Consider the following 23,764-nt stretch of genomic DNA (forward strand, 5'->3'; position numbering starts at 1 on the left):
AGATACAAAATCAGTCGGGAGGAGTTCTGATGGGCTCTCAGATACAAGCTTTCTATTGTTCAACTCCAGAAAGGGCTTCTGCTTTCTCTTTGTCAATTCCTAAGTTATCAAGCGGAATGGGAACCCACACAGTTTTCTTCAACAGAATCGTCCTAGCTGATTTATTCAAATTAAACCTCAGGGCCTCACTCAGCCTTTAGATGACATCTTAGAAAAACCTTGCTTGGGCCATTTCCATCCAATCAAGCAGCTTAGCTGAGGCCTCTTCCGTGGGCGGCATCAGGAACGCCTGCTATGACAACAGCTCAGGAAAAGCCAAAGCTGGTGGGAAACGCCTGTGACGAGTGCATCCGCAACACCAGTCCTCTCTCTTCAGGTGGAAGGGCCTTCCTTACCTGGGGCAAAGGGATCCTGGCAGAACCCAAGGCCCCCGCACAGCGTCCATCCCGTGGCGGCCATCTTTGGACCGTCCTCCAGTGAGTGACCGGGAACGAACCTCAGACCAAAACCCTGCCCCGGGCTCTTCCTCTCCTCTGTCGGCAAATTCACGGTCCCCCTCCAGGTCCCACTCTGCCCCGCATGCGTGTCGTCGGAGCGTGGTTTATGCCTGGTGCCGCAGCGCTCACACCTCTCCCCTTCACCCCACGGTGAGCCCGGGAGCTCGGCCCTAAGTCCCTTCTCCCGCCCCAGAGTGGGTGCAGCCCCGGCCCCAGGCAAGCGTCTGGCAAAGCTGTGTGGGCACCAGACAAGCCTAAAATGGCCCACAGCTGGCTCGAGGGCCGTCTACCTACCGCGGCCACTTCCCGCCACACGCAGGGCTCCAGCCCATCTTCCTGCTCTTGACCTGCCAACGTCCTCCTCCCCGGGCACTGTGTGTGAGTTTCCCCCTGATTTAGGGGAATGGATGATTCCATAAAACCATCCCAGGCCCCGGAAGACTCCGGCTTTCCAGGGAGAATCCCAGCCAGGGGCCCAGCTGACACCAGGTCCAGCAGAAGCCCCAGCCACGGGGGGGCAGGATGCCCTCCAGCTCATGCTTCCCTCTGGGACCCGGCAGCGTCACTGGTCCTCGAGCGCTGAGATCCCTGACCCGAGGCGGGCGGGGATGGTGGGGCTGGCCGCTGACGGGCCCCGGTGTCACGGAGGCGGAGCCAAGGCCTTTAAGTCTGACGCCCTTTAAGAGGCGGGTTCCTCTGAACACAGTTCACGCAGACAGTGAAACGGCTCGTCAACGACGCCCCGCGCTGGGGGGCAGGACCACAGTCACCGGCGGCCGAGTGGGGCGGGGTGGGGGGTGGAATACCCGCGGGGATCGGACTCTGCAGGGGGGCCTGGTCTCTCCGAGCCCTGCGCTGTGCCCTCCAACCGGCTCCAGAGGCACGTGTGCGCCCGCAGACACACAGTCACCCTGAGGAGTATGAACTCCGCCAGAGGGACGCCACGGGGTGGCGCTGCCTCCGGGGGGCTCACCTGGATGCCGTCCAGCAGCCGGCTCATGCACCAGTACGTGTCGGCCTCCACGTTGCGCAGCGCGTCCGCAGGCACGCAGGAGACGTCGGCGGTGTCCACGTCCTCCTCATCTGTGCCGCGGGGCAGGGGAAAGACAGGGAGCCGTCAGCCCACGGGGTGAACGAGCGTGTGCGCTCGGCCGGCGGGACCCGCCTCCCCACCCCCGCCCGTTCTCCTCGCTCTAGCTAGATGACTTGGCATCTCCCACCTCATCACTTAATGGTTCTCGATTTTAATACCTAATTAGTTGCAGATAATTCAGATTCTGAATCCTCTCCAATTAATTAACATAATTAACATACTGTAAATCATTGCTTCTCAGGCATTTCACATCCTAATAAGAGAGGACCTAAAATATCAATTTATTACTTATTCCTCACTGAGGTCTGAACGTTTTTTCCTAAGATTTCTAAAATTCTGCTTCTCATACATTCACATATTCATTCAGTAATAACCCCTCTAAAAACCCGTTTCCAAGGTTAGAGTTCCCAAAACCACACTGCGTAAATATTTCTATGCTATGAGCAAACACCAAGAAAGCAAAAACACAGATGTGTTTGAAAGAAAGAATAGGCAATGGTGCTCTAAATAATTTCCTCCTCCAAGCATAAAAAATCGAATGAGAAAGCATAACTTAAAAGCTTTAAAATGCAAAACAGATGCCTAATTGAAATGGCTTATCAGACATTTGAAGAAATTAACTTCAGATCCTTATAAAAACTGCTATCATCCAGCATAACACTCATAAAATTTTTTTAAATTGTGCATCCTATTCTTTTGATTTTATTTGCTTTTGTTGTATTTTGCTAATGTGCATGGCGACTTTGCAAGGAAAATGTTCTTCAAGAAAAGAAACATTTCAGCCCGGAACGTATTTAGAAAGTTTTAAGTGGGTAAAACTGACAATAATCGTAATAATGATAACTGCTAACATTTACTGAGTGGTTATCAGATGCCAGGCACTCTTCTTCATGTTTTAAACGCATTAATTCTATTACGGCCACCATTGCACCCCTTGGGAAATGGGGTACAAACAACGAGCCGGCCCGGTGGCAGCCTGGTAAGCAGTGGGGTCAGGGCGTGGACCCGCCATCCGTCCCGGAGCCCGGGCTCGTAACCGCTCCCACAGAGCAGGCCAGCCCTCCGCACCTGTGCACACCTCACACCCGGGCTTCGATCACTTCCCCAGCAGCAGCCCAACACGGCCTGACTCCCACCGGGTGCTGGGCTGGAAGAGCCGCCTGTGAACACCCTCCCACTCCGTCCTCTGTTCGCAGCGGAAATCGGAAAGTAAAACAGGGAGGGTCCTTCCAGGCCAGCACTCCGTGGGGAAACCAACCAGCTGGGGCCTCCACGGGGGGCTCAGGAGCCCAGACAGGAGGCCACGGCCCCGGACACACATCCAACCGGGCACAGCCTCACGGCCGTGTAGACCACAGAGCAGATCCAACTTCTAATCACCGCGTCTCCCTGGAGGCACGTCTGTCCTTCTGTGCAAAGGAAAACAGCACTCTTACCTCCCTTCCTTCATCTGCCCCCCCTCATTCACTCAATCATTCACTCAACGAGTTTTTTTGTTGGTTTGGTTCGGTTTGGAGGGTTATTTTATTGAGATATAATGCACGTACCGTAAAGCTCACCCCTTTAAAGTGTAGCACTCAGCGGGCTAGTATATTCACAGGGCTGGGTAACCATCACCACGATCTAATTCCAGAACGTTTTCATCGCCCCGGACAAACCCTGACCTCATTAGCAGTCACTCCCCATTCCCCCTGCCCCTCCCAGCCCCCAGTAGCCACCAGGCTGCGTCCTGCCCCCATGGATGTGCCTGTGTGGACATCTCACCTCAGTGGAATCACAGGACACGTGGTCTTTCGTGTCTGGCTTCTCTCACTGAGCACGATGTTTCCAAGGGTCACCGTGTCGTAGCCTGTGACAATGCTTCCCTCCTTTTTATGGTATAATAACTTTCCACCGCATGGATGGGCCACACTGTGTTTATCCCCCGCCCCTCGGTGGTCACTGGGTCATCCCCACGTCGAGGCAAAGTGACGAGAGGCAGCAGGCCCTCCCTGTGTCCCTAAACTCCGGACCCTTGGGCACAGAGATGAGGAGGAACAAACGCCCCCAAGAAGCTGGTGGGTTAAAGGGGAAAACAACTTAAAAATGGAAAACAGAAACATTTAGGTACCAGACAGTCACCCGGGTGATGGGGGAAGGGTGGGTTACTCGGACCCAGGCTGTGTGCTCAGCCAAGGCCCTGGCAGGCAGACCCAGGCGGCCCTGTCCCCTTCCCTGTGACATGGGACTGGGATGAAGAGTGCACCGGGGCCAGCCCTGAGCTCCCCGCTGCCCGAGTGCGCCCGTGAACCTGCACCAGCCCAGCTGCCCCCCTCCGGGGCTGGGGCCCTGCCTCCTGCACTGGGCACCGCTCTGCCCGCCGGGATGGCCCAGCAAGGCGCCCGGCCTCGGAACTCTGCAGTCCCAGGAGGCTCCCTGTGCCCACACGCCCCGAGCACACCCTGGGATGGAGGCCCACCTGATTCTTCTGCACATGGCCTGGCTCCTGAATTTCTCGTGGCAGCCGAGGCGGGAGGTGTCATCACCGCCAGTTCACAGATGGGGTTCACTGCCCTGCGCTGTAAGGGCTGCCCTGCACCGGGTCCCACCCGTCACGACGCCCTTCCTGCTGCAAGATCAAGTCCGCAGACAGGAGTGCAAGTCACCTCGTCGGGGCGGAGACCTGCTCGCTGAGAAACTCGATTCAGCATCCCCCCAGACTAGTGCAGAGTTGGGTTTATTTTCCATTCTCAGGGCACCGCGTCGACAATACTCAGAGGGCTCCTCTGGAGGTCTTCCGTCCACGTACCCTCTTTCAAGGGCCTTCAAAGCACTGAGATACTTCCTCAGCTATAAGAAAAGGCAAGCGGGGGACTAAAGCCCTCCCCAGACCTCAGGCTCCTCTCCTGGGTCACAAGCAGCGGGGCTGCCTCAGCCCGGGTCCGCGGGGTGTGGGCAGGAGCCTGGGTGAGTTTTCTTCGTCTGTTTAGCTGGCTTATTATTTTATCCCAGGAAATATCGGTGTCATTTCTCACAACGGGCCATTTGGTACTCTTGGATGTAATGAAGGAATGGCATTTAACTCACACAGCCCCTATGCTAATCTGTCTTGGAAAAGCCGAGAGAATCGGAATGACCCTTATTGTCAGAATGAGATAACGACCCCCCGTATTTTTTTTAGGGGAGCACAGAGAGCAGTGCAGTCAGAGCCGAGGGATAGGCCCAGGAGTGCCCCTGGCGGGGGCACAGGTAACAGGGCACTGCTGGTTCCGAGGGGGCTCAGCTGGACCTAACCACGAACAAAAGAGCAGGTGTGGTACAGGCTCGGTCTGGTAGAGGCTAAGCTACTCACCCCCCAGAGAGTCCACACCACGGGGCAGGGACGAGCTCTCGGGGTCAAGACCATCTGACCCCAAGGGTGCACACCTGCCACCAGAGCTCACTCACTGCCTGGGACAGCCCGGGGGTCAGGGTGGGGGCGACCAGGAGGGGAGGAAACCCAAACACGGAGCCGCCCCACTCTGCACAGGCCCAAGGAGTCTGGGCTTCAGGCCGGCGGCCATGGAGCCCACGCCAGGTGGGACTCAGTGACAGCGGAGAGGCCGGAAGAAAGGCCGTCAGCCAAGACCAATGAGAGTGACCCACGGAAGTGAGGCTTCCCGGGCCATCCCAGGGTTCAAAGGAAGAAACGACCCAAAGGGAAAAAATGATCAACTGACAGGTACAGGAGAGCAGACAGGCCCAGGCCAGCAGCAGACGGAGGTGAGGCCTAAGTAACAACGTGGCTGTGGCTGTGGCTCTGCAGCACCCCTGGGACCTGGGGGGTTGGGCCATTCTGACACAACCCGTGAAGATGCTCCACGCGGGAGGGGGGGCGCAGCACAGGGCCCCCAGGGCGGGGGCAGGGCCCACACAGCCTCCCCACTCCCCACCCTGCAGGGCTGGGAGCCAGGACCGCTGGGGACTCACCACGGCAACGTGTAAACGTTACTTAAAATAACGGAATGTAAACCAAACTGTTTCGTCAAAAAACAGACTAGATTCTCTGTCTTGCATTTATCTTCTAATCACAAACAAACAGCAACGCTGGCATGAGTAACACTGCACCCAGCCCTCCTCCCCACGTTATCCACGACACCTCCCTTCAGGGGCCAGGCCCTGTACCCCGGGGACACCACGTTGAGGAAGGTGACCCCAGAGAGCCCTCAGAGTGCCAGGGAGGACGTCAAGTGCACAGGCTAACCCAAGGGGCGCCTGGGTGAGGCAGAAAAGGCGCTGACCGCCACAGCCCTGGGCAGTAGATCAGGAGTCCCAAGTGGACCACAACCAAATATAAAGGCACAGGATGTAAAAGCAGACATTTAATTAAAAATAATCTCACTTGTCTTCTTAGATCATAGAAAACCTTTAGGGGATGATTTAAATAAATTCTTTGAAAACGCTGTCCTACCATATGATTGTTTAAAAAGCAATTTGTAAAACAATCCCATCTTTACCCACAACTCCATTTATATGGAAAACTCCACCGCTGCACGTCTGTGTAGACGTGCACACAGAGAACACTGCTCAGAGGGATGCCGCAGAGAACCGTGGGTGCCCCGGGGTGTGATTGATGGGGTAGGAAACTATCACTGCTTATTCTCTACGGAAAGGTACAGGGTAAAAAGAGAACATCCATTTTCACAATGCAGTTATTTTAGCAATAGGGGAAAAAGTGTTGGTTAAGCCATTGGGATAGTTTAACTAAAGTCTGTCTTTTCCACAGGTAAATAACCCTAGAGAAAAAGTGCCCAACGGTGGTGGTACTGTAAATGGTTTGAGAAGCTCACAGGGTGTTTGGGGGTCAGAGTGATTAGAGTGAGGGGGCCCGCTGGCATTCAGTGGGTGGGGCCAGTGCTAGCCAGCCTCTGCCAGACTGGGCAGGTGGGCAGGTGGGTGGGTGGATGGATGGGCAGATACAGGAAACTATTAAAAGAATGGAAGGTACTCAGCCTGGTCAGGAGAAAACCACACAGGGATATAACTGCTGCTGTGAAATACCCCAAAGCCTGTCTTAGGCAAATAGAGAGCAGAAATTTCCTGTCCGTGTTTCCGTGTCCAGGAGACTAGAGAGCATCAGTGGATAAATGAACAGGCAGGCTGATGAGCTCAAAACCCTAGGACGCTGCGATGACGAGGGTGCCCACCACTGACGGACGGACGGACGGACCGAGTGTCGCGCCTGAGTTTCCACAGCGCGTCCTCTGGTGCCGGGGCCATTTCATCTGAAAACAGCCCGCTGAGGAGAACACCCACACCCGACAGACATGGGGCCTGCAGGCAGGGAGCGGGCCGGGAAGGGTAGAGCCCAGAGGCTGTGCTGGCCCCCTCAGTGTCGCCGCCGCTCTGGACGGGCCGGGCACCGGGGCCTCTGACTGCGTGTGGAGAGGAGGAAGGAGCCCTGGTCCCTAACCTCTCTGCACGGCAACAGCTCTAGAAAAGCAGGACCTCGTGCGTAAGAAACAATCCCCTGTCCCCGCCCCTGTGGACTGCCGCACAAGCTCACCAAGCTTTCCGTCTCCTGGGGGCGGGATTCCCACAGCCTCCTCGCTAACTGGAAAGGGGAAATTGCTCAGTTTAAACAGCGCTGGGACCATCACGGGATTCCAGGACAGCGATCGCCAGCGCGGGCTGGACAGCAGCCTCATTCAGCACGAGGTGTGGGGAAGAGCGCCGGCCCTGCTGGGGAACAGCGAGGGCAGGGAGGGGACCAACGCTGTTGTTACGACTACGTCCATCACCCCCTGTGCACGAGCCCTGCGATAAACCTCTTCACCTAATTAGAAGCTTAGCTGGTAATCAAAAATAGTCCCTTCTGTATGAGCAAGCTGGACCGTTCTCCTGTCTAATCTGCTGCATCGCTCAACTTGGGAGTTTTAAATTTGAAACCCTGACACTTTGGTGATGGAGACTCCAGCACTTAATTACATAGATCTGGGCTCCAATGTAGGGGAAAATCCTGCTTTGGCCAGAGTAGTGTCACAACTCAAGGCTGTAAATTCACGAAACTCCTTGGCCCGGCAAAAAGAACGGATGCTATGATCAGATTGGCTGAGCAGTAGGAATGCTCAATTCTAACGTAAATAACATTCAACGCAAGGTCACGGACTACACCCTGTCAGAATGCCCAATTCTGTGACGTGGTTGAACACCCGCAGCCCACAGTCCCGGGCACACGTGGGTGGATGGGCTGTCAGCAGACAAGGGTAACAGATCAAGGAAAAAGCAAGGACCACACGCTCCCCCCTGGTCAGGCAAGACGGCACCACTGGGCCACGCTCAACTGTCAACCTCCGGCCCTGAGAGGGACCCCAGTGACAAGGATCGACCTTCTCTCACCAACAACGGGCTCTGTTTCCGTCCCACCCCACCCCAAGCACACCCGCCATCGGGGCTTCCAGTCTCACAGACGTGCAGCCCCAAGCGGAAGGCACGCTCTCGGGAACAGGACAGAGGCGGGGCCGGGCAGCTACTGGTCTCTTCCTATAACAATACGGGTACCTGATCCCCAGGGGAAAGGGCCTCCCGGCAACACGGGAAAACGGCAGTGGTGGTGTGGGTAAGGAGCCCAAGAGTGAACGGAAATTTCTGTATCTTTAGTGACCCTTGTTTTCATAATGTCCTTTTGGCAAAAGAAAAATTTTTAATCTCGTAACATTCTTTTAGCTTGAAGGGATCTTTGATTTTTTCCATAATTCTGTGAGCAAGAGTTTTTGGTAACAGAAACGCTACTGGTGGAAATACTGATTGATTCTATTAACTTGTATTGAGCACTTGTATGTGCAAGAAAACGTGAATATGGTTGGCAGGTGAAGACGAAACCAAGAACCACCCGCGGAGCCTGGAGGAAGAGGGCACCGGTGCACGCGCTCGTCCACAGATGCGCTCACTCACTCATTCTGCTTATCGGCCTTATTTATTGATAACATCTGTGGACCTGATTTATCTCTAGGGAGATGCAATTCACATGGCCGTGTCTGTGGACAAAGAACCAGCCAACTGGAGAGTGAGCAGGGACAAGGGGCAGACACAGCAGGTTCAGAAGAGCACAGAGAACCTGACCCCCGGGGAGGCGTGAGCAGGGGAGACGTGGCATCCGAACTGGGCCTGGGAAGACGCAGAACAGAGCACACAGTGACGGGAAAGAAGGTGACGTGAGGGAGGGGCCTCAGGAGGCAGAGCCAGGAAGCTGCACGGGCGTCTGCACAACTAGGTGGGACAAGAGGTGGTGAGGGTCCTGATTCCGTGGCCCCCGGCGGCAGGCTCCAGAGCCGGACTTCCTCAGCGGGAAGGGGAGCCATGGAGACACCTGTGCATCGGCGTCTGCACGCAGGGGGGTGGGGGGCACAGGGACCTGATGGAGGGACAGCACTGTGGACAGGAAGAGAAGGCCAGAGGCGGGGGAGATGCTCCCAAACAGAGCGTGTGAACATCAGCCGCCACAGAGGCTCACATGAGATCCTGGGCCGCACCACTCATGTCCCCCTGCTGGAAAAGTCACTGCCAGAGAACAGATCGACTCCACACCGTGAAATGCCAGGTGCTGGACCACCTGCTGCAGAGGACAGGTGGCAGGCCACGACGCAGCAACGCCCCGCGGCACTTCCTCCATGGCACGTGTCATGAGCTGTGTCACTCCCTACTGCTTTACCTGTGTGCTCTGTCCCCCCACTGCAGTAAGAGCCCCTGGAGAGCAGGGCCATACCCACCCTGCCCTCCGTGTCCCCAGGCCCTCCACCCACACACAGCAGATGCCCCAAAAACACCCGCCAGGGCTTCCCTGGTGGCACAGCGGCTGAGAGTCCGCCTGCCGATGCAGGGGACGCGGGTTCGTGCCCCGGTCCGGGAAGATCCCACATGCCGCGGAGCGGCTGGGCCCGTGAGCCGTGGCCGCTGAGCCTGCGCGTCCGGAGCCTGTGCTCCGCAACGGGAGAGGCCACAGCGGTGAGACGCCCGCGTACCGCAAAAAAAAAAAACCAATAAAAACACCCGCCAAGTGAATGAACAGACTGCCACCAAAGAGCCGACAGCCTAGGAGGGAGGAGTAACTACATCAACAGCTGGACCTGGAACACAGTAAAAGTTATGCCAACGCACTCTGGGAAGAATGAAAAAAGACTTTACCCCAATGTCTCTGGTTAAGGGAAATATCCAAATTATTGCTGAATTTAAGATTATACATAAAGTCTAACTTGCCTCCACTAATGGCTATGCAAACAACAAGTCAACCAAGGAGAATTCCTTCAAACTGAAGGAGGCACTCTTCCAAACGATGTCACATACAGCCTGCCCTAAGAGCCTCCTTTCCACAGAAGCTCAGGGGGCTCTGAGAAGGCCAAGCTCCCTCTGATCTTGAGGCCCCCGTGACAGGCTGCAGCTCAGGCTGAGCTCGCCTTTGAGAATTGCAGGCACACTTTCTCAGGAAAACAGGCCCCCAGGTTCACGGGCTCCCGCCCTCTCCGCGCGCCAAGAGTCATAAGCAGGACACACATGGCCTTCCCCAGGGGCACACAGACCATTAAACCCACATTGCTCATCTGAGATGCGGTGGGGCTTCGACCCTCTCTCGTCAGGCTCACAGGACGAAAGCTTTCACATCTATTCACTGAATTAAAGGGTTTAAGCCCTTCGGTATTCCCTAACGGGGAAAGGAGTGGAAGACTTTTGGTTAAGACCTTTCTGATGCCGTGTTTCCAATCAGAAGCAGGCTCTGTAGAGAGACCCATCTTTCAGAAGGCGGACAGCAGTCATTCGTACAGAGAATAAGCTTCCTGGAGGCACGCTCACCTGCCAAACGCAAACTGATCATAAATCAATTCATTCAATTGATTTACTCCCTTTATCTAAGTAAGTCAAAAATAATTCCTCGAAGGATAAACGGGTCTTTAAATCAATCAGCAAAACTCTCCCTCACCATTACTAACACAGCCAAATGGAAAGAAAGGTTGACCAACACGAGACCCTGCTTGCTCCCAAAAGCCTTGGTGAACTGCATTCAGAAAGGGGTCGAGGAAAGCCCGGGGGTGCCGCGCTGGGACAGAAAGTCGCCCCAGAAGGTGCGTGTAGAGGCACTTCCCCCAGGGTGATGATGGAATCCCAACTCAGCGTGTGAGCGCAGCTCAGAGAAAGACCCTCCCAGGGAAAAGCCCAGGACAGAAGGAAAACCTGGTCTGCGTCACCATATTCAAATGTAAAACAGTTGTAAGTGCAAAAGTGAGGAAGTAAAACAAATTGGATAAACATCTGCAACACAGTACAGGCCAAGGAGTAACATCAAGCAATCTACGAAGAGTTATTTCCCAGCAAGAAAAATATATGTCAGCCTGGTAAAAATGAGGAAAATACTTGAAAAGTTTACTTATGAAAAAGTCAGTTAAAAACATAAAGAAATGGGGACTTCCCTGGTTGCCCAGTGGGTAAGACTCCACACTCCCAATGCAGGGGGCCTGGGTTCGATCCCTGGTCGGGGAACTAGATCCCACATGCATGCCGCAACTAAAGATCCTGCGTGCCGCAACTAAAGATCCTGCGTGCCCCAACTAAGACCCAGCGCAGCCTACATAAATAAATAAGTATATTTTTTAAAAAAACATAAAGAAATGATCAGTAGCACTAGTTATTAATAAATTCAACTAAATATAATGAGTTCACCTATAAAATCGGTCACATTTCAAAGTTTAAGGTAGCCAGCGCTGATATAGGTAAAGAGAAACAGCCTCAGGAACCACAGGGCGCACACAAAACACAGAAGTTCCACTAAGAGAAGGATAAACGCGTTCTGCAAAATAATCTGACAAAATAGGCCAGAGGCCATGAACATCCACAGAGCTCTGCTGTGCCCAGATGGCGAGCCAGGCACTGAGACAGGGGCCCTGGGCCCTGCCCTGCCACGGCTCGCGGTCTGGCTGGGGCGCGGGGCTCCACGGTGCCAGCCCAACTCCCCGTGAGAGTGGGTAGGCCCCCCCCCCGGGCCCCCAGGTCGGGGTGAATAAGGTGCTGTGTTCCACTTTACTACTAATGACACGACGAAAGCCCAGACGTGCACTCCCAGGAAGTCACACTGTGAGCACCTTTGCTGCTGGGGTGATGGAGGTCCTTAAGCTCTGGCTCATTAGAAGGGTTTGCGGCCCGACCTGATGGACAGCGCAGCCTTCACTGGCAGTTCCAACAAGGTGACTTGGCCAGGGCCATTCGCAAGTGAGCAGCTTGCTTTCATTGACATCTCCTGGTCCTCAATAAATCATTCAGACACATCAACTCCAAAATTCCACTCGTGTTTTCAGGCTACTGACGTCCCAACTGTGAGGCAGTTTACGGCGAGAGTGGGCATGGCATTTGCTGGCGCCCGATATCAGGGTCTCATTCGCAGACTGCAGTGGAGTCCGTGTCCACGGCCGCTGCAGCAGTTCCATGTCTGCGTAAAAGCCTGTCTGTGCTCACTCACCAGGCATGGCCTCGCCAGGAACCAGGCTTTCAGTCACCCTGGCAATGCCCCTGATGACCCATCAATCGAGAATTGCTACATTTCAACCCATTCTTCCCTCTGTCACCTTCAGCAAATGAACCCTGAACAGGAAGTTAAAAACTGCTTACATTGTAACTAACCCAACCGCACGGAATCTAATCACAGAAAGTATGAGGCTCAGAACACAACCTGGACAGACAGTCCGTGGATTACAACACAAGGTCAAAGCAAAATGGGCTCCTTTCAAAATTTTTTGAAGCTACTTCTATTCAAAATAATATAATCAACTGTGTGGCTCTCCAACTTGTCAATAATAAGAAATTCATTCCCAAGAAAAGAACCCTCGGAACTCCTTTAAAACAGCGGGCCCTTCCTTTCCTACTGGTCAGGTGGCCTCCTGGCTCACGGCTGCCGCAAATGCTACAGGTCCCTGCAGTCAGGGAGGGCCACTGGGGCCGCTGGGTGCCGAGAAGGTCCGCAAAAGGCCTGACTGCAGAAATGTCCAACAAATTAACTTCTTCTTCTTATTTGAGACCAACATTTATTTTGCAAACAGCACACCCGCTCTCCATCGCTGCCCTAAGAAGCGTCCAGACACGGAAGGTGTGTTGCAGGCGGCCCAGTGCAGGGCCTAGACCTAGGGAACGGTCTCCAGAGTCACCTGAGCCACCACCACGGCCATCGCCCTGTGCACGCTGGAATCAAAGAGGAAAAGCAAATGCAGGCACAGGTCCCCAAAGGGGCCCCCAACGGCTGGTCCCTTGGGTTTCACCCTGGGAGGTTCCCACTCCCCCGAAGCACACCGGGAACTGGGGAGGCAGAGGCGAGGAACGGGGGGGGGGGCCCTTCACTCAGCACCCGCAACCTGGCCAGAGACCGAACGGCTCTCAACGGCCACGGCCCGAGCACTCCCGGCCTGCCCGGGCCTCGGACACCGTGAGGCCGGTGTGGGCACTGAGAGGGGCGCAGAGAACCCCAGGCGGCACCCAGGGTGTGTGCGAGATCCTGAGTGGTGGTGGGGGAATGATGAACAGGCACCAATCATTTTAATCCACAGTCACAGAAGAAAATGTGAAGAACTCAAACGTGTAAATAAAGGGGGAGATTAGGCACAAGTCTATCGTGTAAGACACTTCCAGGCTACCTGAGTTTAATTTTATTCCAGTCTCTTCTACATGTAGTTTTCGCTCAGCTTTTCTGTGGCTATGGTTGCACTGTAGATAGAAATGTGTATATACCGCTACCGACACTGGTAGCCGGGGTCTTCCACCTTGTCACACACTCCTCGGGATGTTATAGGATGCTGGTAAACAGTCAGGACCTGGTGTTCTGCCGGTTTCCTTAACCGCATCCCTGTTTTGGACGTCATCTGGAATGTTTCACTATTATCAGGAAAGCCCCCGCCATGAGCATCGTGTTTGCATAAGGGGTCTGATGCACGTTGAGAATCATTTGCTTAATATAAACATCTCAAATGAAACTGGCAGGTGAAGGAAAGGTAAGAACATTTTCAGGGTCCCGACAAATATTAGTAAAATATTTTAAACGAGCGTTCGGAATTTATACCCCAGCCAGGGCACCCGAGACCGTGGACCCCACCATCTCTCAACAGCGGTTCCTTCTTCCCACCTCTGCTCACTGAGAAGGTACAAACAGCTCAGTACAATGAGGTAGAGTTTGCATTTTTTTATGCTCTGGTGAAGTTTGACTTTTCTCCCACAGGTGCCTTTGTGGCTGTTCCTTAACCCATTTTGGATACACTGAGTTCCCAGGGGGAGCCGTGGGGCGTGGGAAGGGGGGCGGGGAGGGGGTGAGTTCTCATCCCCCGGGAGCAGGGCTCTCCTTGTTGGGATTTCAGACACCTGCGCCTCCCACTACGAGCACCCCTCGGGCAGAGCCCAGGCCTCCCAGCAGGCTCGGGATGTGTGCCCGGCCAGCCCAGTCACCCATTACCCTGAGGAAACACACAAGAAACTCAGCAGCCCAAATCACAGGCATCCAGATAAGTCTGTCGAAATCCACACGCACGTGCACGCACTCCCCAAACCTTCTGGCTAGCAACCTGTGCAGGCCCACATGGGTCCCTCTGTAATCACTCGGCGATGGCACTGCATCTGCCCCTCCCGTCTAGTTCCTGGCACGTACGAGAACTGAGTGCTGCTGTGGAAGGCCCCTGACAGAGCCCCGGGTCCCCAGTGTCCAGGGATGGGGGGTTGGGGGGGTAGAATGTTCAACTGAATGAAGGACTAGGTTAAAATTCTCCCGAGTCTCTAATCGACCCAGCTGCCCGAAGAAATGACTGAGTCTCTCCTTTGTCATGTTTGTGCTGGGACTACAAGATGCAGAATTAGGGGTGCGGGCCCAGAACGTTGTAAGCTGTACAGAAATCAGGGAGCTGCACGAACACTGTAGCTATACCTTGTTGCAGTCTCTCTGTTGGTCTCATGGGGCTATAAGTGCTGAGGACGGGCCTAAAAATGTCCTGAGCCGCTTGAAAAGCTAAACGTACCATGAATATAAGATCATACAGATACGCATTACAATCTGAAGGCACTGGCGTCCCTACACGTTGGTTGAGGTAGAACCCAAGTGTGAATCAACAGCAATTACTCAACTTGAACACGGGAGCAAAATTTGAAAAACGCATAGATGATGCTTTGACGTTCATTTACCACATTTTCTGAAATGCTTAACTTGTTTTTAAAAACTTAGAGTATGTTAATGTATTGGTACCATGAACCTCTGTTTACTCAAAGGCAGTTAAGAGACTCAATTCAGTACTAAAGCTGCCTGGGATAAAAGATGAACACCACCAGCTGACACTGTTTACAGAGAGAATGAAGGCGGGAAGCCTGTCAGAGCAACGCCTCAAAGGCCTGATTCGTGTTAATCACTCTGTTGTCATTTACCACGGGCTCTACTGAATTCTCTTCACGCCAGCAGTCCTGGTCGAAGGCTTCTGTTTTGTTTCTGAGGAAATCTATTCTCCTAGCTGTAGGCGGGCCATTCTTTTGTCTGCAGCTGTGGAGCGAGATACGAAGCGAAGCGGAAGCCTGCCCAGACCCGCTCCCTGTAGGTTGGCTTGAGGGTCCTCGGGCCCAATATCAAAAAGATGCTAAGAAAACACAGATTTCTAAATAGGGGTCCAACCCTGCACCTGGCACACAAGGCCTGTCATGGCGCTAGCTAACGTGCCACCGCCAACAAGCGCAGGTGAGAGGAACGTGGTTAAAAGGAGGACAGCTCAGATCCTGGCCTTTCTTCGGCTCGGTCACTGGCGGCCTGTCGCCTATGGGATCCTGCTTCCCCGAGTGCTCCCGGGAAATCCAGATTGCAGTCTCTGTTACCATCCTCTGCGACAAGGAACCGGGGCTCTGGGACAGTAGCAGGTCTATGTTCGGGGCAGAAAAATCCAAAGGGACCTGCTGACAAAATGGAGGCCTTCAGAGGTCCCAGGGGGCAGCGCTGAAAAGGCTGAGTGGAAAAGTCAGTTCCAAGGACAAGGGGCCAAGTGAAACCGAAAGGCACACTCTGACCACAGGGCATGCGCATAAGCAGGGCCTGCGAAGCCCCGCCCACGCGGACGCTCAGAAGCACACAGCACTAAACACGCGGCCAGAGCAGTCCTGGCGCCAGGCTGCTTCCAAACGGCGGTAGGGTGGAGGCTCCTGGGGGTCTGGGTCTGCTCTGACCCAAGCAGAGTCAGGGTCAAATGAGGTCACGGGCGCCAGAACCGACTGGAGGAAGGACAGACGGAGGAGACGGGAGGCCCTCGGCACAGGGGTGAGGACGTGAGCCTTTCCCTTCCAGGGTCCCCTGCCTGTGGGGTGGCATCAGGGGGACAGCCTGGGCGCTGCCCGAAGGCCTGGGCGTCGGCTCCTACCTTCAGGACAGCGCAGGACCAGCCCCGTGGGGAGTCCCAGCTGGACCCCGGTGTGCATGGCGCTCCTGCACCCGCCTTATCCCTGCCCAGCCCACCTCTGCCGCCCGCCTGTGCCCGCTGGCTCTCCACTGCTGCCAGGGCGATCGCAGACAGAGGCGGGGATGGCTGGACCTACAGGCGCCCTAAGGATGCCTCATCCATCCCTCCCGTAGTTTCAGGGTCCTTTTGTTTCTGTTTCTTCACCGTGTGAATTGGGGAGTACTAACCCGCCCAGGACTGTGAGAACCAACCAGAATGTCCCGCCACGCCGCAGTCTGGGGCTGGGGGACGGGACAGACGGGGACACGTTTCGTGATCAAGGCCGCCTCTGTGAGCCACATCCAAGACCCAGCTCGATTCATACTTGATTAAAGGAAAAGCTTCACGCTTCAGTCGGGCGGAAAGTACAGAGGAGAAAACATATTCCTTCTGCATAGATTTCGTGAAGGAACCCAGACGCTCGGAGGGCTGCAGCTCTGCCTCACGAGAAGCACAAGCCACAGAAGCAGCACGCTCCGTGCAGTCAAGAGTGAGGGTGCTCCTTACCAGAGACGCTCGCCCATTCCCCCAAGGCCAGCACGTCCACCGGCAAAGCAAAGATGGCGCCTAACTCTTCAGGAGCGGCCAAGCCCACTGCCGTCCTGGGAATCCGAGAGCGAAGCGCCCGGCGACCTGGGGCAGGCCCGCTACACGTGACACCCGCGGAGCCGATCCCCTCCAGGGCCCCGCGGACAGGGGCAGGCTGGGCGGCAAGGACAAACAGTTCAAAGTGCCCATGAATCACAGCTCCCCGACAGCAAGCATGCCACCCAAGGCGGGGGGTCCTCTGTGCCCGCACACGCAGAGACCCCTGCCCACAGGGAGCCCTTGTCCCACCGCAACTTGACGACAGATAACTAAGCACCCATGGGATGAACGGGATTCAGATGCAGGCTGCAGGGGGGCCAGCAAAGTATTGAGAAGGGCACGGGGGGGTGACAAGGTTGGCCCAGTCCCTGGGAACAGGACAACCAGCTGCCAGGTCCCAGCCACAATGGGAACCAGAAGGACCCGATCCAGGCTTCAGAGCCTCTGGTTCTATACCACCTCCAGGAGGCCGCAGCCACCCAAGGAGGGCAGGCAGTTAGGTGCATAGAAGGAACCCCGATGCCCTGGGGCTGGAAGCCATCGCCACAACTGCGCCACCACCTCCCGGCTCCTGTCCCTGCCTGTCACCCTCCTGCAGGAGCCCAGGACCCCTGGGCTGCCCACATGCCATCCCCTGCCACTTGGGGACACTGTCCCCAACCTGAGACACAGGACCAGCCCCCTCCAAATGCAGGAGATGTGGGGTGCCCTTTAGGGGGGGTGTCTGCCACGATCAGGGGGCAGCGGATGGCCTGGGTCTCCCGCCTCCGATCCATCCTCCACAAGGGCCCCTTCTTCAAACGGACCCGCCCGGGGCATTTGTCAGGGAGGCTTTCCCAGAGCAGCACTGGCCGGTGGCTGTCCCTTTCCTCAGGGAGGCCTCTGGGCAACAGCAAGGGGCATGCGGGGCCCGGCAGAGCCCCTCTCCCTCTCCCGTGCAGGACGGACCCCACCGGGAGCTGACTGCTCGCCCCCGTCCCAGGATCCCTACGGAGCTCACGCCCCAGCCCAGCTGGGTCCACATTCAAGGGGCTACTCTGGCCTCCATCTGTTGGTCTCTGTTTATCTTCCAGGCCAATCCTGTTCCCCGCTCGTCAGCGACAGAGAGCACGTAAATCTATGATCACGGAGAACGGAGGGTGTTCCCCACGGGAGGCTCACCTGAAAGTGAGGAGAGATGCCTCTGCCAGAGCCCCTTGGTCCCCCAGTCGCACCACTCGGCCCCTCGCCGTCCGTGTGCACACGCGGCCTCACCGACGTTAACACCCACCTAGGCTGCGGACGGCAGCTTCCACGTGCTTTCCCAACATCACCACCTTAGGGCGGGACCAGGCATTGGATACACCCCAGCTCATGTCCGTCAACTAAGGGGTGGCCAGGCTGACCCCCGAGAGGGGCCTTCTTCTGTCTGCTTATTCCAGGGAAGCGTTCTTTCTAATAGTGCGTTCATTACAAAGCATGATGCTTGAAAATAACTCGGCGGATACAGAGTGTACATAAAAGAAGGGCAAAGCACCCGTAAATGCACGCCGCAGTGACAGCTGACGTCTCGGTATAGTTCACTGTATTACAATTTAGCCCGTAACACTCGTTCATACACACATTGTTTTAATAAACCAGAACTGAGACTAAATATGAAGTGTTATGTCTTACTACTTCTGTTTATACCCTGGTCATTCTCACATACTGAGAACGCATGAAAATCACAACTGGCTTACACGTCCTCTGTGGCTGGACGTCTGGGTTCACCCGGAGCCTCCACAAGAACAGAGACCTCTACGATGAACGCCCCAGCCCCGATCCTCGTGCCCTCCAGACAAGGAGGCGTCCAAGCCTTTCAATATGCTCCCAGTGCTTTCCAGAAAGCCTGGAATCTTTCACCAAAAGATTACAGGGTGTCAATCACACCTCACCTGAAAAGCACAGAGGGTTATCTTTTTTAATCTTTGCTAATTTGATAGACAAAAATAGAACTACGTTATTGGTTCAATTTGCATTTTCATTACTTGGGACGCTAGACTTTTTTTTAGTTTATTATTCATTTGTGGTTCCTACTTTGCAGCGTCGCCGCTTATTTCCAAGAAGAATTTTTTCAACTATATGTTTGCTTTTCACAGACGTAAGAAATGGTTCGTAAGGATAAACACTGTCACAAAAAACCCCACAGGCAAGGAGAGAAGTGCAGGTTGCTGTGAGGATGTAAACACCACCGTCGACGGCATGGAATGCTTACGGCGCCACCAAGCAAAGCAAACATTTCTGGTCAGTTTGAAGCCACCTTTTCACTTAAGGATGAAAGATAACTAAAATCATGATACCATTCTGGGGTGGCGAGAAAATAATTTATTTTGATTGACCTTTCTTATCCAATTCAACATCAGTGTATTTTTAATCAAATATATCAATATGTACTAATTAACCCCGCTTGGGGTGAGTGGTTAACCAACCGCTTCAATAATAAATCAAAAAAATCATAATTGGTATATTAATTTTTCACAAGTAACATACCATGTAACACCAGACTGAATATTGTATCACCACCAATTACACCACAACATACTCCACGGCCCATCTTTCACACTGTTATTAGACTCATAAAATATGCTTCCAAAATAAGAAAAAATAGCTGTCAAGAACTGCATCTTATTATTCAACTATTAAACTTTCCTAATCATCAATCAGTTTAATTGCTCCTGACAAGGGTTATAAATAACATTTTGTGGTTCAACAGAACACTACAAGGATAACCCCTTCACCCCCAGAGCTGATCAGAAACTCCTCCCTGGATATTCCAATAGCATCTACTTATCCTTCACTGGGATACTGTCAGTTCCATTTCAATTGGATGTAACATTCTGAAGCATTTTGCTAATTTATGCCAAAGATGTTAAGAAATCATTGTATTAATTGCTCACTATTATTTTCAATTAGATCCCTAAGGGGCAGATGACCCGCTCCACTTAGTCCAAACCAGCAGCTGAATGAAGACATTACCGTGTCCAGCTGCCGAGAATTGTGTCCCCTCCTCCAACCCATCGGCTCTGTGTCCTGAGCTCTGGCCCTCAGCCCAGAGCCTGGGCTGCAACAGAGGCAGAGACAAGAGACAGCTGCTACCTTCAAGGGACTTAACACTGAGGGAGGATACAGGAAAAGGCAGGACTCAAGACTGACTCTGGGGTTTTCCACCGATGCCACATGCCAGGCCACATGTGACAGCATGTCATCCATCTGCACACCACCCTGCTCTCGCGGCGTTAATACCATGGGTGGGGCAGTGCTCCGCAAGCCTGGGGGACTCACTGGACGCCTGGGTGGGCCTGCTGTCTATTAAATGCACTCACACAGGCCTTTTCGCCTCCTCTGGAATAACTATCACAGCTGTAATCAAGCAGGTGTGTAGAAATCTGTGTTACTGTCGGTCTTTCCTGGTAAAGTGTAGGCTTGAAAGCCCCAGGAGTGATACCCCACACAAAGGCACCGAAGAGGTGCCTGAGACATGCTGGCTGAAGACCGGATGGTCAGCTGGCCTCCCAGGGCCCGAATGGAGAGAGAGGCACGTGGCATGCTAGCATCCAAGGAGGGGAAAGTCCATCCTGCTGGAGAAGGAGGTTTAAGACGGCTTTGTGGAAGAGGGAGTCTTGGATGATAAATAAGCATAGTTTCCAAACTGTACACATCCAGCCACCTCACTCTCCTGACGAAAATTACTCTCCCACAGTTCCCCAGGGCCCCACAATAAACCCAGGCCCACTGGCCTGGCCCCCAGGGCTCTCCACGGAGCCTCCCTGTGGCCGCTCTGGATCTGACCCCGCCAGTCACCAACATGACCCCCTCGTGCTGGCTGCAGGGTCCCACGGCCTCGCCCCACCGGGCCTCCCATGCCCTGCCCTCCTCCTTGATGTCCTCCTAGGCTGGCCACCCTGCCCACTGCTCAGGGCCGCAGCAAACACACCACATCTGTCACAGTCAGGGACTGCCCTGTGACCCGCTCCCCAGCAGCATGGACCTCAGGGCTCCCTAGGGCCCAGGCTCAGGGCTCAGCCCAGAGGAGGCTCCCGCAAATGCTCACAGGCCCGGCAGCAGGCAGACGCGCAACAAGTGCTCACCCGGGGCCGTATGGTTCATAACATGTTCTCTGTTAAATGCCGTCTTTGGGTTTTTGTTGTTTTCGTTTCTCAGAAATGGGGTTTTAACCGAAGGAAGTAGGCTGATCGAGGCCTACAGGCCAGTACAACCATGCGGCAGGTTCTCAGAACGGCAGGCGGAAGCGGGTGGGCAGAAGTCAGGCTGTGGCGGCGAGTCGGGGTCATGGGGGGCTCTGCGTTTGAACAAGGGAGTGGGACGCTCAGAGACAGCACCACTCAGGCTGCGACCCGGGGAGGATGAGCTGCGGTGACAGCCAGTCGAGGGGGAATGTGAGGCTGGGCACGGGAGTGCACGCCCTGAGCCACAATCCTTGGCCTTGAACAGGAAAGAGATGTGGTTTCTCATCCGGCCAAAGCCTCAGTTCACTGATGTAACTGATGTGCCCCGAGGCAACCCAACCAGGAGAAACACCCACCTGCTGAGCCAGCCAAGGCACTACGCAGCTCGCGGGTCACATATCACGTTACTTCATCCCGACCCAGAGCCAGCAGCAGGCAGCTACTCACCTGTCTCAGAGGTGAGAAATCAAACCCAGCGAGGCCACAGCCTGCGCACAGCTGAGCAGGGTGGAGCTCGGGCCTCTCTGCCCGGCTCCAACGCCCGTGTCCATCCCTGCACGGAGATGGCATTTTAACTAGACTAGGATGATGGACTTGGTTAACTGCCAGGGAATTTTACCAAATCCTAAGAAGGGGAACAAAAATAATAACCATAGCAGGCTTTCCATAGAAACCACGCAGGACAAAAGGCAATGCAATGATGTCGTTAAAGTACTAAAAGAAAAAAGCTGTCAACCCAGGTTTCTATACTCAGTGAAAAACACTTCTTCAGACAAAGAAAAGCTGCCCTGCACAAAATGCAAAAGAAGGCTCTTCTGGCAGAAAGAATAGGATACAAGGGGGAAATACAGATCTCCACAAAGAAATGAAGACGACAGGTAATGGTAAATGAAGGCAAACAGGAAAGGTATTTTCCCTCATTTATAATTTCTTTAAAAGATACTTGACAAGAGCACACAAGTCACAAAGATCTTGGCTTCTAATACCGTTCTCCAATCAAAGGGACTGGGCTCCTTGGAGAAATGGACACAGAGACACAGATACACACACACACAAAGGCACACGCGTGTGCACACATACACAATAATGCGGGTGTGTCACAGGGACCCAGGCACCAACTAAAACAGAGCCAATGGCCAAAGCTGAAATATTCCGAACAACAAAAGACAATGCAGACTCACTCCCTCCTGCGAGAGCACCAGGATCACAAGTAGCTGCTGGACAATCGTCGACAGGAAGACGCTGGAACTCACCAAAAAAGATGCCCCACGTCCAAAGACGAAGAAGCAACCACAATGAGACAGCAGGAGGGGCGCAATCACAATGAAGTCAAATCCCATAACTGCTGGTGGGTGACTCACAGACTGGAGAACAATTATACCACAGAAGTCCACACACTGGAGTGAAGGTCCTGAGCCCCATGTCAGGCTCTCCAACCTGGGGTTCCGGCAACGGGAGGAGGAATTCCCAGAGAATCAGACTTTGAAGGCTAGTGGGATTTGACTGCAGGACTTCGACAGGACTGGGGTAAACAGAGACTCCATTAGTGGAGGGCACACACAAACTAGTGTGCACCTCGGGACCCAGGGGAAGGGGCAGTGACCCCATAGGAGACTGAATCAGACCTACCTGCTAGTGCTGGAGGGTCTCCTGCAGAGGTGGGGGGTGGCTGTGCCTCACCGTGAGGACAAGGAAGTTCTGGCAAGTACTTCCTGGCAACAGAAGTTCTGGGAAGTACTCCTTGGCATGAGCCCTCTCAGAGTCCGCCACTAGCCCCACCGAAGAGCCCAGGTAGGCTCCAGAGTTGGGTCGCCTCAGGCCAAACAACCAACAGGGAAGGAACCCAGCCCCACCCATCAGGAAACAAGCGGATTAGAGTTTTATTGAGCTCTGCCCACCTGAGCAACACCCAGCTCTACCCACCACCAGTCCCTCCCATCAGGAAGCTTGCACAAGCCTCTTAGATAGCCTCATCCACCAGAGGGCAGACAGCAGAAGCAAGAAGAACTACAATCCTGCAGCCTGTGGAACAAAAACCACATTCACAGAAAGACAGACAAGATGAAAAGGTAGAGGGCTACATACCAGATGTAGGAACAAGATAAAACCCCAGAAAAACAACTAAATGAAGTGGAGATAAGCCAGCTTCAAGAAAAAGAATTTAGAATAATGACAGTGAAGATGATCCAGGACCTCAGAAAAAGAATGGAGGCAAAGATCGAGAAGATGCAAGAAATGTTTAACAAAGACCCAGAAGAATTAAAGAACAAACACCTAGAAGAATTAAAGAACAAACAAACAGAGATAAACTACACAATAACTGAAATGAAAAATACCCTAGAAGGAATCAATAGCAGAATAACTGAGGCAGAAAAACGGTAAGTGACCTGGAAGATAGAATGGTGGAATTCACTGCCGTGGAAAAGAATGAAGAAAAACAAATGAAAAGACATGAAGACAGCCTAAGAGACCTCTGGGACAACATTAAACGCAACAACATTTGCATTATAGGGGTCCCAGAAGGAGAAGAGAGAGAGAAAGGACCTGAGAAAATATTTGAAGAGATTATAGTCGAAAACTTCCCTAACATGGGAAAGGAAATAGTCATCCAAGTCCACGAAATGCAGAGAGTCCCATACAGGATAAACCCAAGGAGAAACATGCCGAGACACATAGTAAGCAAACTGACAAAAATTAAAGGCAAAGAAAAATTATTGAAAGCAGCAAGGGAAAAACGACAAATAACATACAAGGGAACTCCCATAAGGTTAACAGCTGATTTCTCAGCAGAAACTCTACAAGCCAGAAGGGAATGGCATGACATATTTAAAGTGATGAAAGGGAAGAACCTACAACCAAGATTATTCTACCCAGCAAGGAACTCATTCAGATTTGACAGAGATATCAAAAGCTTCACAGACAAGCAAAAGCTAAGAG

The 23,764-nt window shown here is 53.7% G+C and overlaps 1 protein-coding gene across 3 annotated transcripts in view; it reads right to left on the reverse strand.

Annotated features, from left to right (window-relative positions):
- TBC1D22A (TBC1 domain family member 22A) overlaps positions 1–23,764 on the reverse strand; it is a 326,523-nt gene that overhangs the window by 128,945 nt on the left and 173,814 nt on the right. For 2 of the 3 annotated variants that reach the window (XM_032646231.1, XM_032646233.1), the window contains exon 9: positions 1,471–1,580. The exons of the other annotated variant lie outside the window; for it this stretch is intronic. In XM_032646231.1, the coding sequence (XP_032502122.1) occupies positions 1,471–1,580 (110 nt within the window). The remainder of the gene's footprint in view (positions 1–1,470; positions 1,581–23,764) is intronic. 3 annotated transcript variants of the gene reach the window in all.

The sequence above is a fragment of the Phocoena sinus genome, chromosome 10, assembly GCF_008692025.1.
Source record: "Phocoena sinus isolate mPhoSin1 chromosome 10, mPhoSin1.pri, whole genome shotgun sequence".
NCBI classification, from domain to species: Eukaryota; Metazoa; Chordata; class Mammalia; order Artiodactyla; family Phocoenidae; genus Phocoena; species Phocoena sinus.